The sequence below is a fragment of the Haemorhous mexicanus genome, chromosome 11 (assembly GCF_027477595.1).
Source record: "Haemorhous mexicanus isolate bHaeMex1 chromosome 11, bHaeMex1.pri, whole genome shotgun sequence".
In the NCBI taxonomy this organism is placed as follows: Eukaryota; Metazoa; Chordata; class Aves; order Passeriformes; family Fringillidae; genus Haemorhous; species Haemorhous mexicanus.
In genome coordinates this window covers 20,683,780-20,700,234 of record NC_082351.1, presented here as the reverse complement: position 1 = coordinate 20,700,234, position 16,455 = coordinate 20,683,780, and the positions used below count along the sequence as shown (strand labels likewise).

Here is a 16,455-nt window from a genome sequence, read left to right as displayed (position 1 = left end):
AGCAGTAGTACTTCACATCAAATAAGGACATCCATTTGGTTCTTTAAGTGGAGTGTTCTTCCCTGGTTGCTGAAATAAATCTTCATACTGCTTTCAGTGTAGTTATTTTTACTGTGTAAGACTGACTGTAGATCTCTCTTTTCATTGTCATTATAGAAAACCTAGAATAAACTCTCAGTTGGTGGCACAACAAGTTGCCCAGCAATATGCAACTCCACCACCACCTAAGAAGGAGAAGAAGGAGAAAGTGGAAAAACAAGACAAAGAAAAACCTGACAAAGAGAAGGAGATTAGTCCAAGTGTTACAAAGAAGAACACTAACAAGAAGACTAAGTAAGTTTGAAGGATGCAGTATTAAATGTGATGTGATTTCAGTAGCACTGTGCATTGGTTAATTGTGCAGCTAAACCAACATTGTAATCTCCCTCTTCCCTCCAATTCTCACAGACCAAAGTCGGATATTGTGAAAGATCCTCCTAGTGAAGCAAACAGCATACAGTCTGGGAATACTACAACAAAGACCAGCGACTCAAATCACACTTCAAGGTAACTCTAGACTAAAGTTGAGCCTGTAGTATCTGAGAACTGTGTTAAAAAGCAAACACTTCTTTTTTTGATGTACGAGCACTTGAACACTCTGCTAGTGAAGACAGATTCAGGCTTTGGAAATATGAATTCTGTTGTCCATTCTGATTTAATTTCTCTGCTAAAATAATTGTATTGTCAGTTGGGTTGTAATGCTTTTGACTATAGACACAGTGGGGGAAAAACATTAACCAGCAATAGTATCAAATTCTTATCATCACTTGATAGCAGTAACAAAGGTTACTTTTTTACTTCCTTATCTGTAATTCAGTCACTGTAATTGTCAAGATAATTTTCCAAGTATACAGGAACTAAGTATACAAGAACAGATTTGCTGGGATCTTGCTATCAACAAAAAGCACAAATGGCTGATTTGATATTTGGCTGAGTTTGAAATGAATGTATGGAGAGAGGTTTATTCCTAATCTTGCCTATATTGTTCTTCCATTTTTTAAAATCAAAAATTCAGCATCACAGAACAGTTTTTGTATTATTGAACTTGAGAGCTACAGGAGGCAGAACTGAACTGGGTGCTTTGCCTGTGTATAAGAATTGCATCTCTCTTTCAAATGTGCTGTAATAGGTGTTTTATAGTGAAGCCACATGAACTGAGGTAGTATTAGCTGCAAACACTGGTAAAGCACATGGGAAATACGGTTGGCTCTGCTGTTGGCATTCAGGTTGGCAAGGTGTGACTACAGAAAACTCTTGTCTTGGGAAGTTTTTAAATAATAGCGTGAAAACCTTGAAAAAGAGGGAATATCCTTTGCACAGTAACCCACTGGAATGTAGTGAGGGCAGTGTGACATCTGCTGTGCTACAAGACTGAGCTGTTTGCAGGGACTGCTGTTAACTCTTCCTCAGCCCCCAAAGAGAGGTGTCCATTCCTGATTTGATTACAGAGAGGCAGCTTTATTGCAGTGACTCTTTTCTTGTCCTGTTCTTCTTTAAATGGTACTTATTTTGAGACTTAGGATGCAGGAGGCTTGATGTACTTGACTAATGACATAATATTAAATTGAGAGATTACATCAAATAATTGTTTTTACTCATTAAAGGAGTCACTCTGTCTACTGCAAAGTCTTTTAGTCCATGTTTTGTGGCAAGCTTTTGCCAGGCCTCATTAAGCCTTAATAGTACCAGGTCTAGCTGGGTATTTTTAAAGGATACCTCATCTCCTTTACTTCTTAAACTGTCTTTTTAAGTGATTTATTTAGTAGAACTTTTCTTGCAATTCTCAGGAGTGCTGTCAAGAGTCTTTTTCTGATTTTTACAGAATTATAAGTTTTTTTCATGCCCAGATTGCTTAACAGTTTTTCTGGGGTTTTTTGTAAATTGTCTTTTACGGCTCTCTGGATTTTTAAGAAATCCTGTTTAAATTTCTTGGATACCATGCCTGTTTCTGACAATATGCCTTGGTTTATACCATGCCTTCCTGTGTACTTTCAGAGTGAATGTTTTGAAACACTTCACTTATTTGGCCATAAAATCCTTTCACTATAAACCTGAAGCATCGGGGTGTTTAATTTTGCAAAATAACATGAGTGGGCCAATCCCTTTCTTCTATAAGAAGCAAAAATTGTATGCATGTGCTGAAGAGATTGGTGGTTTCCATCTGTGCTTAATCAACTCTTTGTACGGGGGAAACCCTGAAAACCTCCCAGAGAAATGGCTGGGAGGCTCAGTTCTGAAAGTGATAATATGAATGTTTGTGAGTGGGACTGTGGGGAAATCCTGTACCTCAGCCCTGCTTCCCACAGCCCTTCCATGTTACTTTGTCCTGGCATTTAAAGATGCATGGGCAGCTCCTTTTTTTTTTTTTTTAAGCTAATTACACCTCAGAGCTACCTTTTAACGAGCAATAGCCGGAGTTCAGGTCCAACCCTGTAGGAAGGCGGAGGCAGCGGGCTCTGTTCCGGTATCTGGGCCAGCATTTTGGCTGTTTCTGAGTACAAGAGGAAACAAATGACCGAGGCAAATTACAGGAAGGACTGGGTTTCCTAGAGGAACTCGGGGCTCGGGGAGGAAAATACGTCCTCGTGCTACGCTTCCGGGAACAGCGGCGGGGGATCTGCCGGGACGGTACCGCAGCACCGGTGGAAACCTCAAACCCTGCTGAGCCAGCTGGCCTTTCTTGTAAGCCACAAACGAGGTGGCATCATTTCATCTCCCTGCGGTTGCTTGTGCAGTTTGGCAGCTCCTTTGAGTGTGTCTGTGCAGCGTGGGTGCATCTCCCTGCCCTGGGAATCCAGAGCGCGGCTCAGGGCTCGGCAAGGCTGGTCCCAGAGCGAAGGAGCTGCTGCAAGTAGGAGTTTTACTGAGTGCTAGCCCAATGCAGCCGTGTTTTGGGGTTTTGTTTGTATTTTCTGTCTATTAAAAATGCTCTTCCGGTGGTACTTGTTAAAAATTGCAGCAGCCTCCTAGGTTAGATAAGAAAATACTATTTTTGGTGCAGTAACTTTATTTTTGGTGAGGAAGTTTGCAGAAATACAGTTGTTCTATTTTGGAAGTTGTGCATCTGTCCTCAATGCATTTTTCTGTTCTGATTCTGGAATACCACTTGGATAACTGCTGCTTAAGGACTTTCTCCTTGTTAACTTACTACTGCAAGCCATTGAGTATTCATGGCGGGTAGAAAATGAGCTTAATTCCCTCTTTTTCTGTTTTACTGCACTAGCCTTGTGTGCTGCAAGTGAGGAGGAGAAAAGGCAGAGTGGTTTAAAAGCTGAAGCTTGATCCCAAAGTAAATTAACCTTCCCTCCATCCCTCTCAATAAGGCAGCTCTCAGCAAGCTACTTTTCACTGATGTATAAAGACTCTCCTTTTTAATTTCCCTATTGAGAATATTCTGCTGCTTAAGTCTGACCCTTAATTAGGAGCAAAAGCTGTAAATTACAGCAGTCTCTGCAGCTGACTTGGAATTTGCTGGTAGCTGGAGGAATGTCCAAGGCTTGTTGAAGCAGAGCTTTGGACCAGCCCGTGAAATGTGCTTGAATGTCAGCTTCCTAGAGCTTCAACCCTTATTAGCTACATTACTAATTGAATGATAGCACAGCATGCAAATTACTGAGATAATCCTGAGCAATAAATACCAGTGGGTTCTTTTTGGGTGATTTGTGGTTTTTTCTTCCCCCTTTTCTTTTTCCCCTAACCAAAAGCTCTGGCTGCAAAAAATACCGTTGTACATTTTGGATTTTATTTACAATAGCCTCGATTCCAGAGGGAACATTATGAGCTATTTTATCCATAGGCTGGTTGGGCATCTGATTTGTATAAGCTCAAAGCAGCTGAAAGAGAAGCCAAGTTGTCCCAGTGCCTGTGTTGTTTGCAGCTGCAGAGTTCCAACGTGGGGAATGAAAGAGCCGTGGCCGAATGCTTTCATGTGGTTTTGTATTGCAGAGTCACAGCCTTGTCTCATAACATCAGGGCACATGATGAGATGGTGAATTTAGATAAGAGAAGTCTTTCATCTGCCCCTTGGGGAGGAGATCCTTTGCTCTGTCTGGCTCCTGTCCGCTTGGCTCTGCTGTGGTGTCCTCCTTTCTGGCAGGGTTGGATAGGGAGAAGCCTGCAAGAGACTCCCTGTGCAGAGCTCTGTGAGACAGGTTGTTCTCTGGGGCTGAGTGTGCCCTGCAGCCCTCAGAGGCACAGGGAGCCTGCTGGCACAGGGAGCAGGGCACACCTTTATCCTGTGCTCTGCAGCACTCTGCCTGCCTGGCTTCTCCTCCCAGCCACTGCCAACTGTGCAGGCGAGGGAGCACAAGTCACACCGAGTTTGTTTTCAAATCCTTTTCCTAATAAACTTCTCCTTTCTCCTTTATTTTTATCCTTTTAATAAATGTCTTCTCATTTGTTTTAGACCCAGACTGAAAAATGTGGACAGAAGTACTGCACAGCAGCTGGCAGTCACAGTGGGAAATGTCACAGTAATTATCACAGACTTTAAAGAAAAGACTCGCTCTTCATCCACGTCGTCTTCTACAGTGACCTCCAGTGCAGGATCAGAACAACAGAATCAGAGCAGCTCGGGCTCTGAGAGCACAGACAAGGGCTCGTCCCGTTCCTCCACGCCCAAGGGGGACATGTCGGCAGTCAACGACGAATCTTTCTGAAAAATTGCACATGGAGTTGTGGAAACTATGAATCAGGGTATGAAATTCAAACACTCCACCTGCCCACGCTGTTCAAATCCTGGAGAGCCTCTTCTGTGCTTGAACACACTTTCTCGGACATCGACCTCTTACTGATGCAACCAGGATAATTTCTGCTTGCCGTGGGCATCTGGCCACCAAGGAATTTCTCACCCTAGCGATTACTCTTGACACTTTTATGTATTCCATTGTTTTATATGATTTTCCTAACAATCATTTATAATTGGATGTGCTCCTGAATCTACTTTTTTATAATATCTGCTGTGCACAATTTTCCATGAACATGACAACTTTTTGTTTTGGGGTAGGGAGTGGGTGGGTGGGAATGGGGCTTTATTTATTGCATTCACAAACTCCATCCTCTTTCAACATATCCTTTTTAAGTTCAGTTCTTCTTCCAGTTATACTGTGTACTATCAGTTTTGATATAAATTATATATAAATATATATATAAATAAATATATATAAAGGGTTATTTGAAACCAATACATGGAAACGCTGGTGCTTGAAACACTGTGAAGTGATAAAACAAAATAATCGAACCGTTCAAGATCTGGGACAGTCCCCTTCTGTGAAAGTACTGAAACTGAAATGGAACTGGTCTTAGGTGAAAAGTGTTCCTGAAGGTTTGAACCTGGATGGGACCTGTTCTCTCTATTGTTCCTTCCCCGTTTCTTCCCTAAGCAATGGCTAAAGCGTACTGGACACGGTTTTAATTGTTACAGCTTGGGATCTGAGATGAGAGAGGATTGCTCCAGGTAGCTGGTGTTTCCCCTAGGGTCACTCAGGTTGGTGATGTGCAGGTCCATGCCCAGCTGGAGCAGAAGCATTCCCAACCAGACTGCTGGTGTTACACCTCAGATCCGTGTGTTTGGTAACATGAGCGTGGCTGTGTCATGCACAGCCAGTCCCACACGTGTTGGTGTTGTTAGTGAATTCCAGCCAGCAGCCTCAGTGCCCCAGGTAACTAGAACTGAAGTGATTGCTGTGGGTTGAAGGCAGCAGGGAGCCTGGGAGCAATCCCGAGCCCAGGAACGGAGCTGGTGCTCACTCCAGCCGCGTGCGGGTCGGTGCTTGTCAGCCCTGTCCCATCTGTCCCGTCCATGCTGTTGGGGTGGCTCTTATCCTTGGCATCCATTTGTGTCCCAAGAGTGGTTTCTGAACAGCATCTTGTCCAGTGATGGGCTTGTCAGTGTTCGGACACTTCCGAGTCTCCTGCTGTGGGAGCAAAAGTAGGGAAAAGTTTTCGTGCTGGCAAGTGAGTGACGTGTGGCTCATGCTCATGACCAGCATCTCCTTCATTCTTACTCTAAAGCTATCCAGACTATGATTTCTTTTCCTGGCCTGTTAGTGTTGCTTTACAGTTTACCTTCCATGCATTATCCTGCTAAAACACTCGGCTGAAGAGGTGAAACAAACTTTTGTTAAAAAAACAAAGCAAACCCCAAACCTCTTTGGCTTTTCATCTTTATTTAGTGGCCCCAGGGTGCTTTGCAGTAATTTCAGGCACAGAGGTTGTGGCTTCATCTGACATCAAATGCATAACTTTTGGGCATGATGAAAGAGGGCCACATTTTGACAACTTTGTGCCTGCTTGTTATATTGTGAGTTATTTGCTTGGCGAGAGAAATTTCTCTTTGTGAAGGCAACCAATTTAAGATTTCTTTTAAAATCTGTGTGGTTTTGAGTAGCAGATGTAGGTTCCTTTCACACTGGTGACAGAAATGTGTGAGTAAGGGATCTGGTAGGGCCCCTGCTTGAAGGCATGTGCAGTGGCAGTGCCTTGGCAGCAGTGGTTTTATTCTGACCGTTAGCATGGGCACCCCAACTTAATTCTGCTTATATTCACAGTATAGGCTGTCTTTTGTAAGCATTTTTAAAAGTATTAAAGAACCAAAGGAAAACAGATGCTTCCTATGAGCATCAAGACAATTTATTATACATAGTTTTAAATACTATGAATATCTCAATCCACATTTTAACATTAGTGGGATATTGCAAAGACATTCCTTTTCCAGTTTTTACTATTCCTTTAAGGGTCTCAGGGAGGGTAAACTGGTCAGCCATATTTATTTATTTTACTGAAATGTATTGGAATAATTTTTTAAGAGAGATTTTTTGAAGATGCCCCCGAACTTGTATATTTTGCACTGCTTTATAAATGATCCATAATCAATTAGGCTTGCGTGCATCTCGGCCGTGATCCAGCCAAGAGCGTGAGCGAGTGGCCGGTCCCGCTGGCCTCAGCAGGGCCCATTCTGGTGCTTCAAGTCAAACCACGTGCTCACCTTCTTTGTTGGATCTGGGAATTTGTGCAAAAAAAAAAAAAAAAAAGAAAAAAAAATAGCATTGTGTGTACCAGGAAATTGCTTCTTTTTCAAGTGAAACTAGACCTGTAGATCAGTTGAAAAGCTTTAACGCCGTACCCAGCTACTCGTGGTAAAGTCGGTAACATCTGTCCCTTTGGCGTGCCTCCTCGATGAAGTAGCTTGCTACAAACAGATGGGAAAATTTCTTTGGAACGAGTGACCTGTAATTCTGCAATCAGTTAGGAAGTGCTAGCTAAGCATTGAACCCTCAGCCTCATCCGTAGCTGTTGTGTTGTGGTTTGAAGGACAGCGTTTGCTTTCACGATTTCGGAAGTTGACGTTCCCGCGCCACCTCAGGTGCGGTTCCCACCGCGCCGTGGCAGTGGGCCGGCCCGCCCTGGGTGGGGAAGGTGTTCCAGAACCAAACCAAGCAAACACTAGTGTAGGGAAGGACCAGATTCATGGTGTTCAGTGGCACAGAACGCAGGTAAGTGAAGCACAGTGTTACGATGGCAAAGTTTGGACTCTTACACAGACACACACACACAGACACCGACACAGCTTGCCTGACTCGCTCAGTTGAAGTAGTTCTGCAAAGGAAAGGTGACAGCGTTTTACACCACCAGGCTATTTATTTCAATTGGAACTTTGCTTCAAATTGGACAGACCCAAAATTTGGCAGCAGCTTCTGTGAGTTTATTTCCACTGAGATGTTTTCACCTGCCTTACCAAGATCATTCTCAGTCTACTTTTTTAAGCTCTACCATAAACTTAAATTATTGAAAATTTATTAATTGCTGACTATATAATAACCTTTGCTTGTATGTAACCGAATGGTTTTAAGAGCCAACATTTAGAGTATGACAATGGAGCTGAACAGTTTTTAATGCGCAAGCAGTTCTGTTCTTGTGTATGACTTGTAACCTTAATTTACTGTGTAAAGATGGTTACATTATTTCCTTAGCTTTGTTTGTTGGAGACAAATATAGATTGCTTGTTTAAGTATGTCAAAACATAATCTTATCTTGTGGATTTTTATGTTAATGTATTATACGAGCTCTATTTTTCATTTGCCCAGAAAGACAGCTTGTATAACGCTTCTGAAAGTTTTTCCGCTCTGTAAAGTCTTTAGAGCTGACAGTCCTGTTAGGTTTGTTTTAATCTTCATGCTAAAGTGTCAATGGTGGTTTTGTGAACTGGTCAGAAATTCACAGGTCTTAAATGTTTTTGGGAAATTTATATTGGACACTGCTCTTTGTCTAGCAAATAAAAGATGTTAATATATTCCTGTTACTGGCATGTGCACGACTGTTATTAGAAGCCACTTTATCATTTTCCTGCTTTAAATAGAAATGTCTATTTATGAATTCTGCTTGTAGTTTTTTCACAAATAAAATAGTAAAATTTAATTAAATCTGCAAGCTCTCTTTTTTGGGAGATGCCAGCATTCAGAAAAGGTGGAGAGTCCTGTTGTTGGAGCAGCTCCTCAGTGTGTCCTGCTCGTTCCTGAGCCACCGCTCGAGCACCCACTTCTGCAAACACAGGTTGTGCCCGTGGAAAACCTCAGTCAAGTGAGTAAATCCAGTTTGTTCCCTGGGACTCACGACTTGGGGGAGATTTTGTGGCAGATGTGTCTGCAAAATTTGGGTTTCTGGTCCCTGGAAATAATATTTTTCCCCTTTCTGTAGCTGCAGGAGTGGCAAGGCTTAGTGCGGAGGATTTAGTGAGTGCCCTTGGGAGTTCCTTTGCTTGTCTTGCACTAACAAAGTCCCAGGAGTAAATTTAATAAAATGTAATTGAGAGTCTTAATTGTATTTTTGTAGCATAAAAATACTGGTATTTTGCAAGCAGTGTTTTGGTCTCTGCCTAGGAAACAAGGTGATGTGAATTACTGTGCTCTTTCTAGCTCGTGTTTCCCCTCCACCGCCGAGATGGGAGATGTGTGATGTAACTGTTCAAATATGAAGTTGAAATTTGAAAACAAAGCAACGGATAAAATGCCAAGGGGACAGAATCTTTTTTCCTGGGAATAGGAAGGCAGTTCCTAAAGGAAAAGGCATTTGGATACTTTTAGGTGTGCTGAGGGAAGTGTGCGTTACAAAGAGAGGTCGCTTTAGAAAACCCCATGTGCAAACAGACGCTTGAATGCTTTTAACCTCACTTGGAAGCGATTCAGGTGCCTTTGTGCCAAGAATGAGAAGAAACAGGAAAGGTAGTGGTTGTTCTACAGCCCTGAAAAGCACTTGCTTGGCATGCTAAGGACTGAGGAGAGGAGCAGTCCTTGCCTTGAAGAGTGTACAGTCACTGTCCTCAACCTGTGACCAGCCAAAGCTGCCAGAGGGGCAAAGCATAAGAGCTGCAGGGAGAGGAGGAGGCAGCTGCATCTTCATCACCTTGATGTTTGAATAGGAAGGTAAAAGCTTGAATCGAGCCAGCAAAATACTTCCATGGTAGTGTTGTCTCCCTCAGAGCCTGCCCAGTCACCCCTTTGCTGGGATTTCGGGTGACTGGTCTGGAAATTCCTTGCCTTGGAGCCTCACGGGCCAAGGGCCACCTCCAGTGCTGGAGCTGCAGTTGTCCCTGCCACTGGCTGTCACTGCATGAAGAAGATGCAGTGCCACACTCATGGATTTGTGGATCCCTCCAGGATGCACGTGTTCAGACTCAGGCTGGTGGCTTGCCTGGCAGCAGGCTGGATGGATTCCTACAGCCCCACTTGGTTATTTAAAGGTAAACCTGAGTCCATAAATGCTTTAAACAGAGCAGAGCTGTGAAACTTCACTTGTGATTCACAAACTGATCAGATTAAAAGAAAACCAGAACAAACTGATCTGGAGAACCAGCAGGATCTGGAAGGAAGAGGGAGACTGGCTGCATTTTGTAACACCTGGATGCCCTTGTGCCTTTTGTAGTTGTAACAAGGAGAGGGAAATGTCAGGTCTTTCTGCCTGCCTTTCTCTCGGCTGTTCCTTGAATATTTACCTGCCCAAGTCTTGCTTGCCTTTGCTCCTGCTGTCAGCAGACACAGCAAGGCTTGTTCACTGTTTTCCCTTATGATGATGGATTGCTTGATATTTGTGTGGAGCCTTTTTCCAGACAGGGTTGGGGCTGATGCTGATTCCAGCTGAACACATCTAACAGGAAGACACTGGAAACTTCAGCTGTGTTTTCTCATTGTTTATTCTCAGCAGAGAAAAACCTGCATGCAGAGATCACCAATAACATCAAAAGCTGTTTCAGAATTTCCTAATCAAAGCACTTCACACCACTGCAATTATCCCTCTTCCAAAACTTCCCTGTGGCAGAGCCTGGAAGCCTGTGACAGTGAGGAGCACTCTGTGCCTAGCTCTGGTCTGCAGTTAGTATTGACAGTAAAGGTAAAAATGCTGCCTTCCTGCAGCCAGTGCTGCACAGCTCAGCACTAGGCTGCAGTCCCCTGGTGCTCTCAGACAGGGATCACTCCTCGCTCAGCAGGAACTGATCTGGCAGCCCCGGCTGTGCAGGAAGCACGGAAGGCACGAGCCAGTTGTGCTTCCTAGATGAGGAATCAAGAAACAAATACTCCCTTGTTCTCCTCTGTCTCCATACAAAAAAAAAAAAAAAAAAAAAAAGAGAGAGGCATTGCTCTCCACCATGACTATTTATTATTCCCAGGATACTGGAATTTCATTACTTTCTAACATTCTTGATTTTTTCCAACCTCTTTTCCTTCACTATTAGGAGTTGTCAAAAGTGTTCTGACATCCTTAAGAGACTGTTCCGCTTCCCCCTTCTCCAAAACCGTTCTGAGAAGGACTGAAAATGGCACAGTGGCAAGTAGAGAGTCCCAGTGTGAGAATCCCTGCTGCTCCACATCCCTGCCTTGGCAATCCTCCCTTCCTCCTGCCAGCAGGTGAGGCAGAGGCATCCAAAGCTGATATTCCCTTAAATGCTGTGAAATTCCCAGTGTATACACACTTGATAAGAGCATATCAAAAGCTTTTGAGGAAGCTTTTAAATTGGCCACAGCTACTGGAGCTGGACAGAGTTTGAGGGGGGAAATCTGAAGTGTTGGAGAAAAACAAGTTTAGGAGCTGAATTTGGGTACAGAATATGCCTGTGAGCAGGAGGAGGCTGGAATGCTGCAGGAACAGCACATAGTGGCCCAGGTAAGTAGAATGGGAATGGATAAAGCTGATTTTTGTTCCTCCCCATGCTGTGCTGTCTGATTCATGTTGCCCAGGAGGTTTGGTGTGGGGTTGGCAGGAGGAGTTTTCTGTGTTTGTGTGTGTATTTTAGGAGGGATTAAAGCTCACCATCGAGAAGCAGGACCACTGAAATTTTAATTCTGCCTTCAGTCAGGAATTGATACCTATCTAATACATACAAGCTATAATCTTAAATATAGATGGTATATTTTTACATAGGTTGTAGAGGTATTCTACGGAATAGGCTAAAGGTGCAGTGAAGTTTGAAAGCACAACTTGTCAAAAGTTGTGTCTGATAGGGATTTACTCTTTTTCTGAGTCTCTAGAGGAATCACCACCATAAGCCAAGAGTAAATAGGGCCAACAATCCCTCCCACCCCTTTTGGGTGGTTATTACTCTTTTACTCTGCAAATTGGCTTTCACACCAAGTAGGCTGTCTGTGTTCATATGCTTTACTTCCCTATGGGGTTTATAAAAATAAGATTAAGAAAGGGCAGGAAAAAAGTAGCTTTCCATTAAATTAATTTCTTTCAGATCCAAGAAAGAAAATCATGGAGCAGCAGAAGGAACTGGTTAGGGCTCAAGGCTGATGCTCCTCTCTGAGTGGGTTAATTTATTTATACATCCAGATTTTTTTCAAAGGTTTGAAGAGACATCCATCAGCCTTGAGCCTCCCAATGGCTTTGGAAGAGGCTTCACAGAGCCTGGATAGAGGAGCTGCCCCACAGCCAGGGAAAGCCCTGTGGGTGCCTCTGCCCAGGAGCAAACAACTCATGCTTTCAACTTTTCTCACATGCACAGTCCCTTCTCTTCATTCCCAGCAAGGAGAAGCCTCTGAAATCTCAAAATCTCTCTGCTCAGCCTTTGTGAGAGGTTGAGGCTTTGGCTGAGGGTTAGGGCTGCTTCCAGGCTTTGACAGAATTGACAGCAGAGCCCGTGGAAGCCCGGCAGCATCCCTGCGTGCCCAGGACCTGTGCTTGCTACCAGGAGACGGGATGGAAACGGATTTAGCCGCTCCTATTGTTCTCCTTATTCAATGCAAGTTTTGTTGGTGTGAAGTTAAGGAAGGGAAATGTGGACTGGAGTTAGGGAAGCTCCCTGGAAAAGGAATCCGGTGATTCCCGGGGGGCGGGATTGTCGCGGCAGCGCGGGATGTGATGGCTGCGTGACAGCCTGACAGGGATCGACCTGTGCTACAAAGGCACGGGGAAAGTGAGTGATGGGAACCTCCCCTGACTGCAGAGCTCCCGAATTGTGATGACACTCACAGCAGGGGGAAGCCTGACGGGGGGTGGGAGAGGCTGACGGAGGTGCCAGGTTTTGGGAATTGCTGCAGGCTGCTGTCTCTGACTCAGCCCTGGCTGCTGTCTGTGTTGGCTGCCTCCACTTTCCCACTCATCCCAGGAGGGTCTGCCATCCCCCTGCCATCCCCCTGGTCTTTGCAGGGTCTGCCATCCCCCTGCCATCCCCCTGGCCTTGGCAGGAGGAGCCAGGCTGCAGTAGCAGCAGGAGAGCAGCCTGTTCTGTTTCCCAGTGCTGCTGTGCTGTTCCAGCACTCCTGGAGCAGATTTGGGGAGATGACCCCACTGGACACCCCTCACCCAAAGCTTTGTCAAGCCTTCCACTTGTTTCTTGCCTCAGTTTATCTTAGCATGCAGGACCAGCTCTGCTTTTGGGTCCTCATGAACCCAGGTATCCTCTCCTGTCAGAGATGCCAATTGTCATTTTCCTTCTGTGCCAAGTTATAAATCCCACAGATTTATATATCCAAAGTCCTCATCAATCAAGAGATTAGGTCAGAGGCAATGAGTTAAAACAAGTGGGAGGTGACTCCATTGAGAGCAGTGAGGAGCCACTGTGGAACTCATTGCTATAGAGCTGGTGATTCCCCTGAGCTGGGTGTTGTGTCACTCTGTCCTCTCTGACAGCCAGAGAGTTTAACCCGAGGAGAAAAGGTTCTATCTAAAGGATTTCACTGGAGTGGTCCCTTTCCTCCCCACATCCATACACTGTCTGAGGAGCAGGAGCTGGATGGAGCAGGATGTGAAGCTCTCAGACCCCTGGTCTGCTGGCTGAAACCAGAAGGCAGACCACCATCCTTCCTTGGCTTGGGGAGGAGCCTGCACTGAGCCCCTGGAGTTATTCCTGCTGATGTGTTGAGTGCTGTATTTTACACATGGCTGGGAGTGACTCTCCATGCAGGAAGGGAGTTTGTGCCTTGTCCTGCTGGAGATGTTTTTCCCAACAGCAGATCAGCAGTTTGTTTGTAGTGGGTTGATGACTCTCCTGGTGCTCAACAGGTTCTCCTTCATGCTAGGTTTGGCAGAAGGGGGTTGGCATTCCCAAAAGCTGGGATGGTGGAGTGGATCTCAAGCAGCACTGAAATCCAGGGTTGTTTTTCTCTTTTCTCACCTTTATCTACTATTAACAATACTCTTGACATCTGGACTAGGGTAAATAGAGATTTTTTTAACTGTATCTCTGCATCTGGATTATTTCCAAGTTGCTGGCAAAGCTGCAGGTAATCTGCTCCTGCAGGGACCTGGGATCTGGTCACAGACCTGGTGGCACACAGGAGCAGAGGGTGAGCAGGGAAATCTGCCTCTGCTCCAGTCATCCCTGGCTTGTCCTGTGTGTTTGGACCCTGAGATGCTCCTGCTGAGGCTTTCACAAGCTCTCTCTTGGGATTTTGGCCAGGGCAAGTCATTCCACTCAGGAGTCTTAAAACTGCTGCCCAGGGAGGCAGAGCTCAGCCTGCAGCTCTGAGTGCATATATCCTTGCTATTCCATGGATTAAAAAAAAATAATAAAATAAACAGTGGTGCTCTTACCTCAGGCTATCCATTAGGAGTGTGATTTAGTGCAGGGAGGGCTATAAAGGCAGTTGATAAATCTTCTGTGCAGCACAAATAAAATCTCTTGCGGGAGGAGGAAGCGCCCTGGATAACGGAGCGGGGAGGGAACGGCCCTTTCTCCCCTGTCTAATTAGGCTGTCCAGGAGGAGTTAATATAAAATAATAGATCTGGAAAGCCCAAATCTTCACAGCCTCAGGAAGGACTTCATCCCCTTAAATTACGAGGCTAAGACCTCATTCAACAACGCTTTGAAGGAGATCAGCTGGCAGCGCTATTCACGGCGGCTGCGGGCGCGGGCGCTGCGTGATTGCAGCATCTTCTGAAGAGAAGAGCTCGCTCCTGTTCCCATTGAATGCTACTATTTTTATCCTCCTTAATTTCTAGAAGGTATTTCCAAGTGGGAAGCAGAGCAGAGAATAGCAGATCTTAACTCTGCTCCGTGTAACAATTGCTGTAAAAAGGAGGGAGAGATGTTTGAAATAGCTTGTGTCTATTTTTGGTACCACCAATGTGGCAGCAAAGCTCCTGGAGTTGTTTGCAGTCCTTGGCACCCTGAGGGTGAAGGGGAATGGGGTGAAGGGGTCACTGCTGGCCCTGTCTCCCAGGGGGTGCACAGGGTCCTGCCTCTGCCTGGAGCCAGATGTTCCTGGGGATGTCTCAGAGGGTCCACGGGGAAGGGCGATGCTGGCAGGGAAAAGGGGGTGTCTCTGCTTGACTCTGTCCCCCTCCCAGCCCAGGAGACCCCTCCTGCCTCACCCCTCCTGGGCCCCCCTTGCCTCTGGAGAGCTTTGATCCTTTTCCATGTGGGAGGCAGAAGAGCAGAGGGACTTAATTAGGTGCAGTTACCTCACCCACCGCAGAGCAGCCAGGCCTGCTGGCATGAGGTCAAAGAGGAAATCCTGGGCCCACCAGGGCCAAAGTGGAGGAGTTTTGGGGGATGCCTTGGACCTTGTGCTCTCTCCTGCTAATCTGTAAAAGGCTCAAAGTCTTCCAGCATCCTGGAAAGGCTGGAGAGCTCAGGAATGACCATCACTGACCCCTGGATTGCTGTTGGAGCTGTGGGGCGAGGGGAGTGCTTTGGGAAGAGGATAAAACAGGATGGATCCTGGCTGGAAAACACAGCCTGGGACTGAGCATTGTGCAAGGGAGCAAATAGGGACAGTGATTTGTGAGTCCCCATTTCAGTTTGTGATCCTTGCCACACAGTTTTGGATGTGTAACAGGGCTTTTATCTTGTGATTATCCCTTCTGCAGCCACAGCTTTTGCTTCTCTCCATGCCCAGGTTCTCTGAAGCTGCTGAGCACAATGCTGGCACACACAGCCCTTGTGCTGGACAGAAGCGTCCTGCTCCACTTGAACATGAAATATAAATCAGAGATCAAGTGAATTATTGTGCCATGCTGCTGCTCAGGCAATAGGGAGTCTTTAAATCAATCAGGCCCCAAATAAATAAATAAACGTGCAGCAGACATGCTGGAGTGCATGTCTGATTCCTATCACAGGCAGTAATTCAAGGCAGATGCTTGCAGTTCTCTGCTTCCCGCTCTGTTACCTGGGCTGCTGGAGTCACAGGAGACAGAAAGCAGATTTTTTTTTCCTAAGCTTTCATTATTGTTGCCAAAGAAACCATTTCATTTGCTTGCCACGTGTGCAGCAAATCTGGTTCAATCCATCTGGATGCCAAGGGATGAAGGAGCAGGGCTTTGGGGAGGAAAGTCTGCAGAGTGCAGCCACCTCAATGCCTGTGATGTGCCATGACCCTGGGGATGGGGCTGGGAGCTGCAGGAGGGACAGTGCTGCTGCTGCTGCTGCTGCTGCTGCTGCTGCTGCTGCTGCTGCTGCTGCTGCTGCTGCTGCTGCTGTTGCTGCTGCTGCTGCTGCTGCTGCTGCTGCTGCTGCTGCTGCTGCTGCCTGGGGAGCCTGCTTGGGTCCCACTTCAAGGGTTTGACCTGCACGAGCATCTCCACAGCAGCTTGGACAGCTGGGTGAGCTGTGGCTGGAGGGCTCATCCCTCAGAGACCTTCCAGACACCACCCCAGGGAGCAGCACCAGCCCTGTCAGTGCCTGCCTGGGGGATCCTTCCACCCTCAGGCACTGAGACTTCCCCGGTTTTCCTTTCAGCTCACACTGGCACTCAGGAGAGAAACATTTCAAGTGTTTGATCTTTCTGGGCTGCTCTCTCCCTCCCGCAGGTGCTGGGCTCAGGAGCAGAGATCCCTGGGGTTCTGAGTCTGCCTGACATCATCCTACTCCCTCCTGGCTGGCACCATCCTGCTCCCTCCTGGCTGGCACCATCCTGCTTTCCCCATGGCTGGCATCATCCTCCTCCCTCCTGGCTGGCACCATCCTGCTCCCCCCATGGCTG

The 16,455-nt window shown here is 46.0% G+C and overlaps 1 protein-coding gene across 1 annotated transcript in view; it reads left to right on the top strand.

The window, feature by feature from the left end:
- The window catches only part of RYBP (RING1 and YY1 binding protein), a 41,955-nt gene extending 33,496 nt beyond the window's left edge, over positions 1-8,459 (top strand). Inside the window, exons 3-5 of the mRNA XM_059856821.1 lie at positions 157-333; positions 448-546; positions 4,445-8,459. Of these exons, the coding sequence (XP_059712804.1) occupies positions 157-333; positions 448-546; positions 4,445-4,697 (529 nt within the window). The 3' untranslated portion in view covers positions 4,698-8,459. The remainder of the gene's footprint in view (positions 1-156; positions 334-447; positions 547-4,444) is intronic.
- The last annotated feature ends 7,996 nt before the right edge of the window (positions 8,460-16,455 follow it).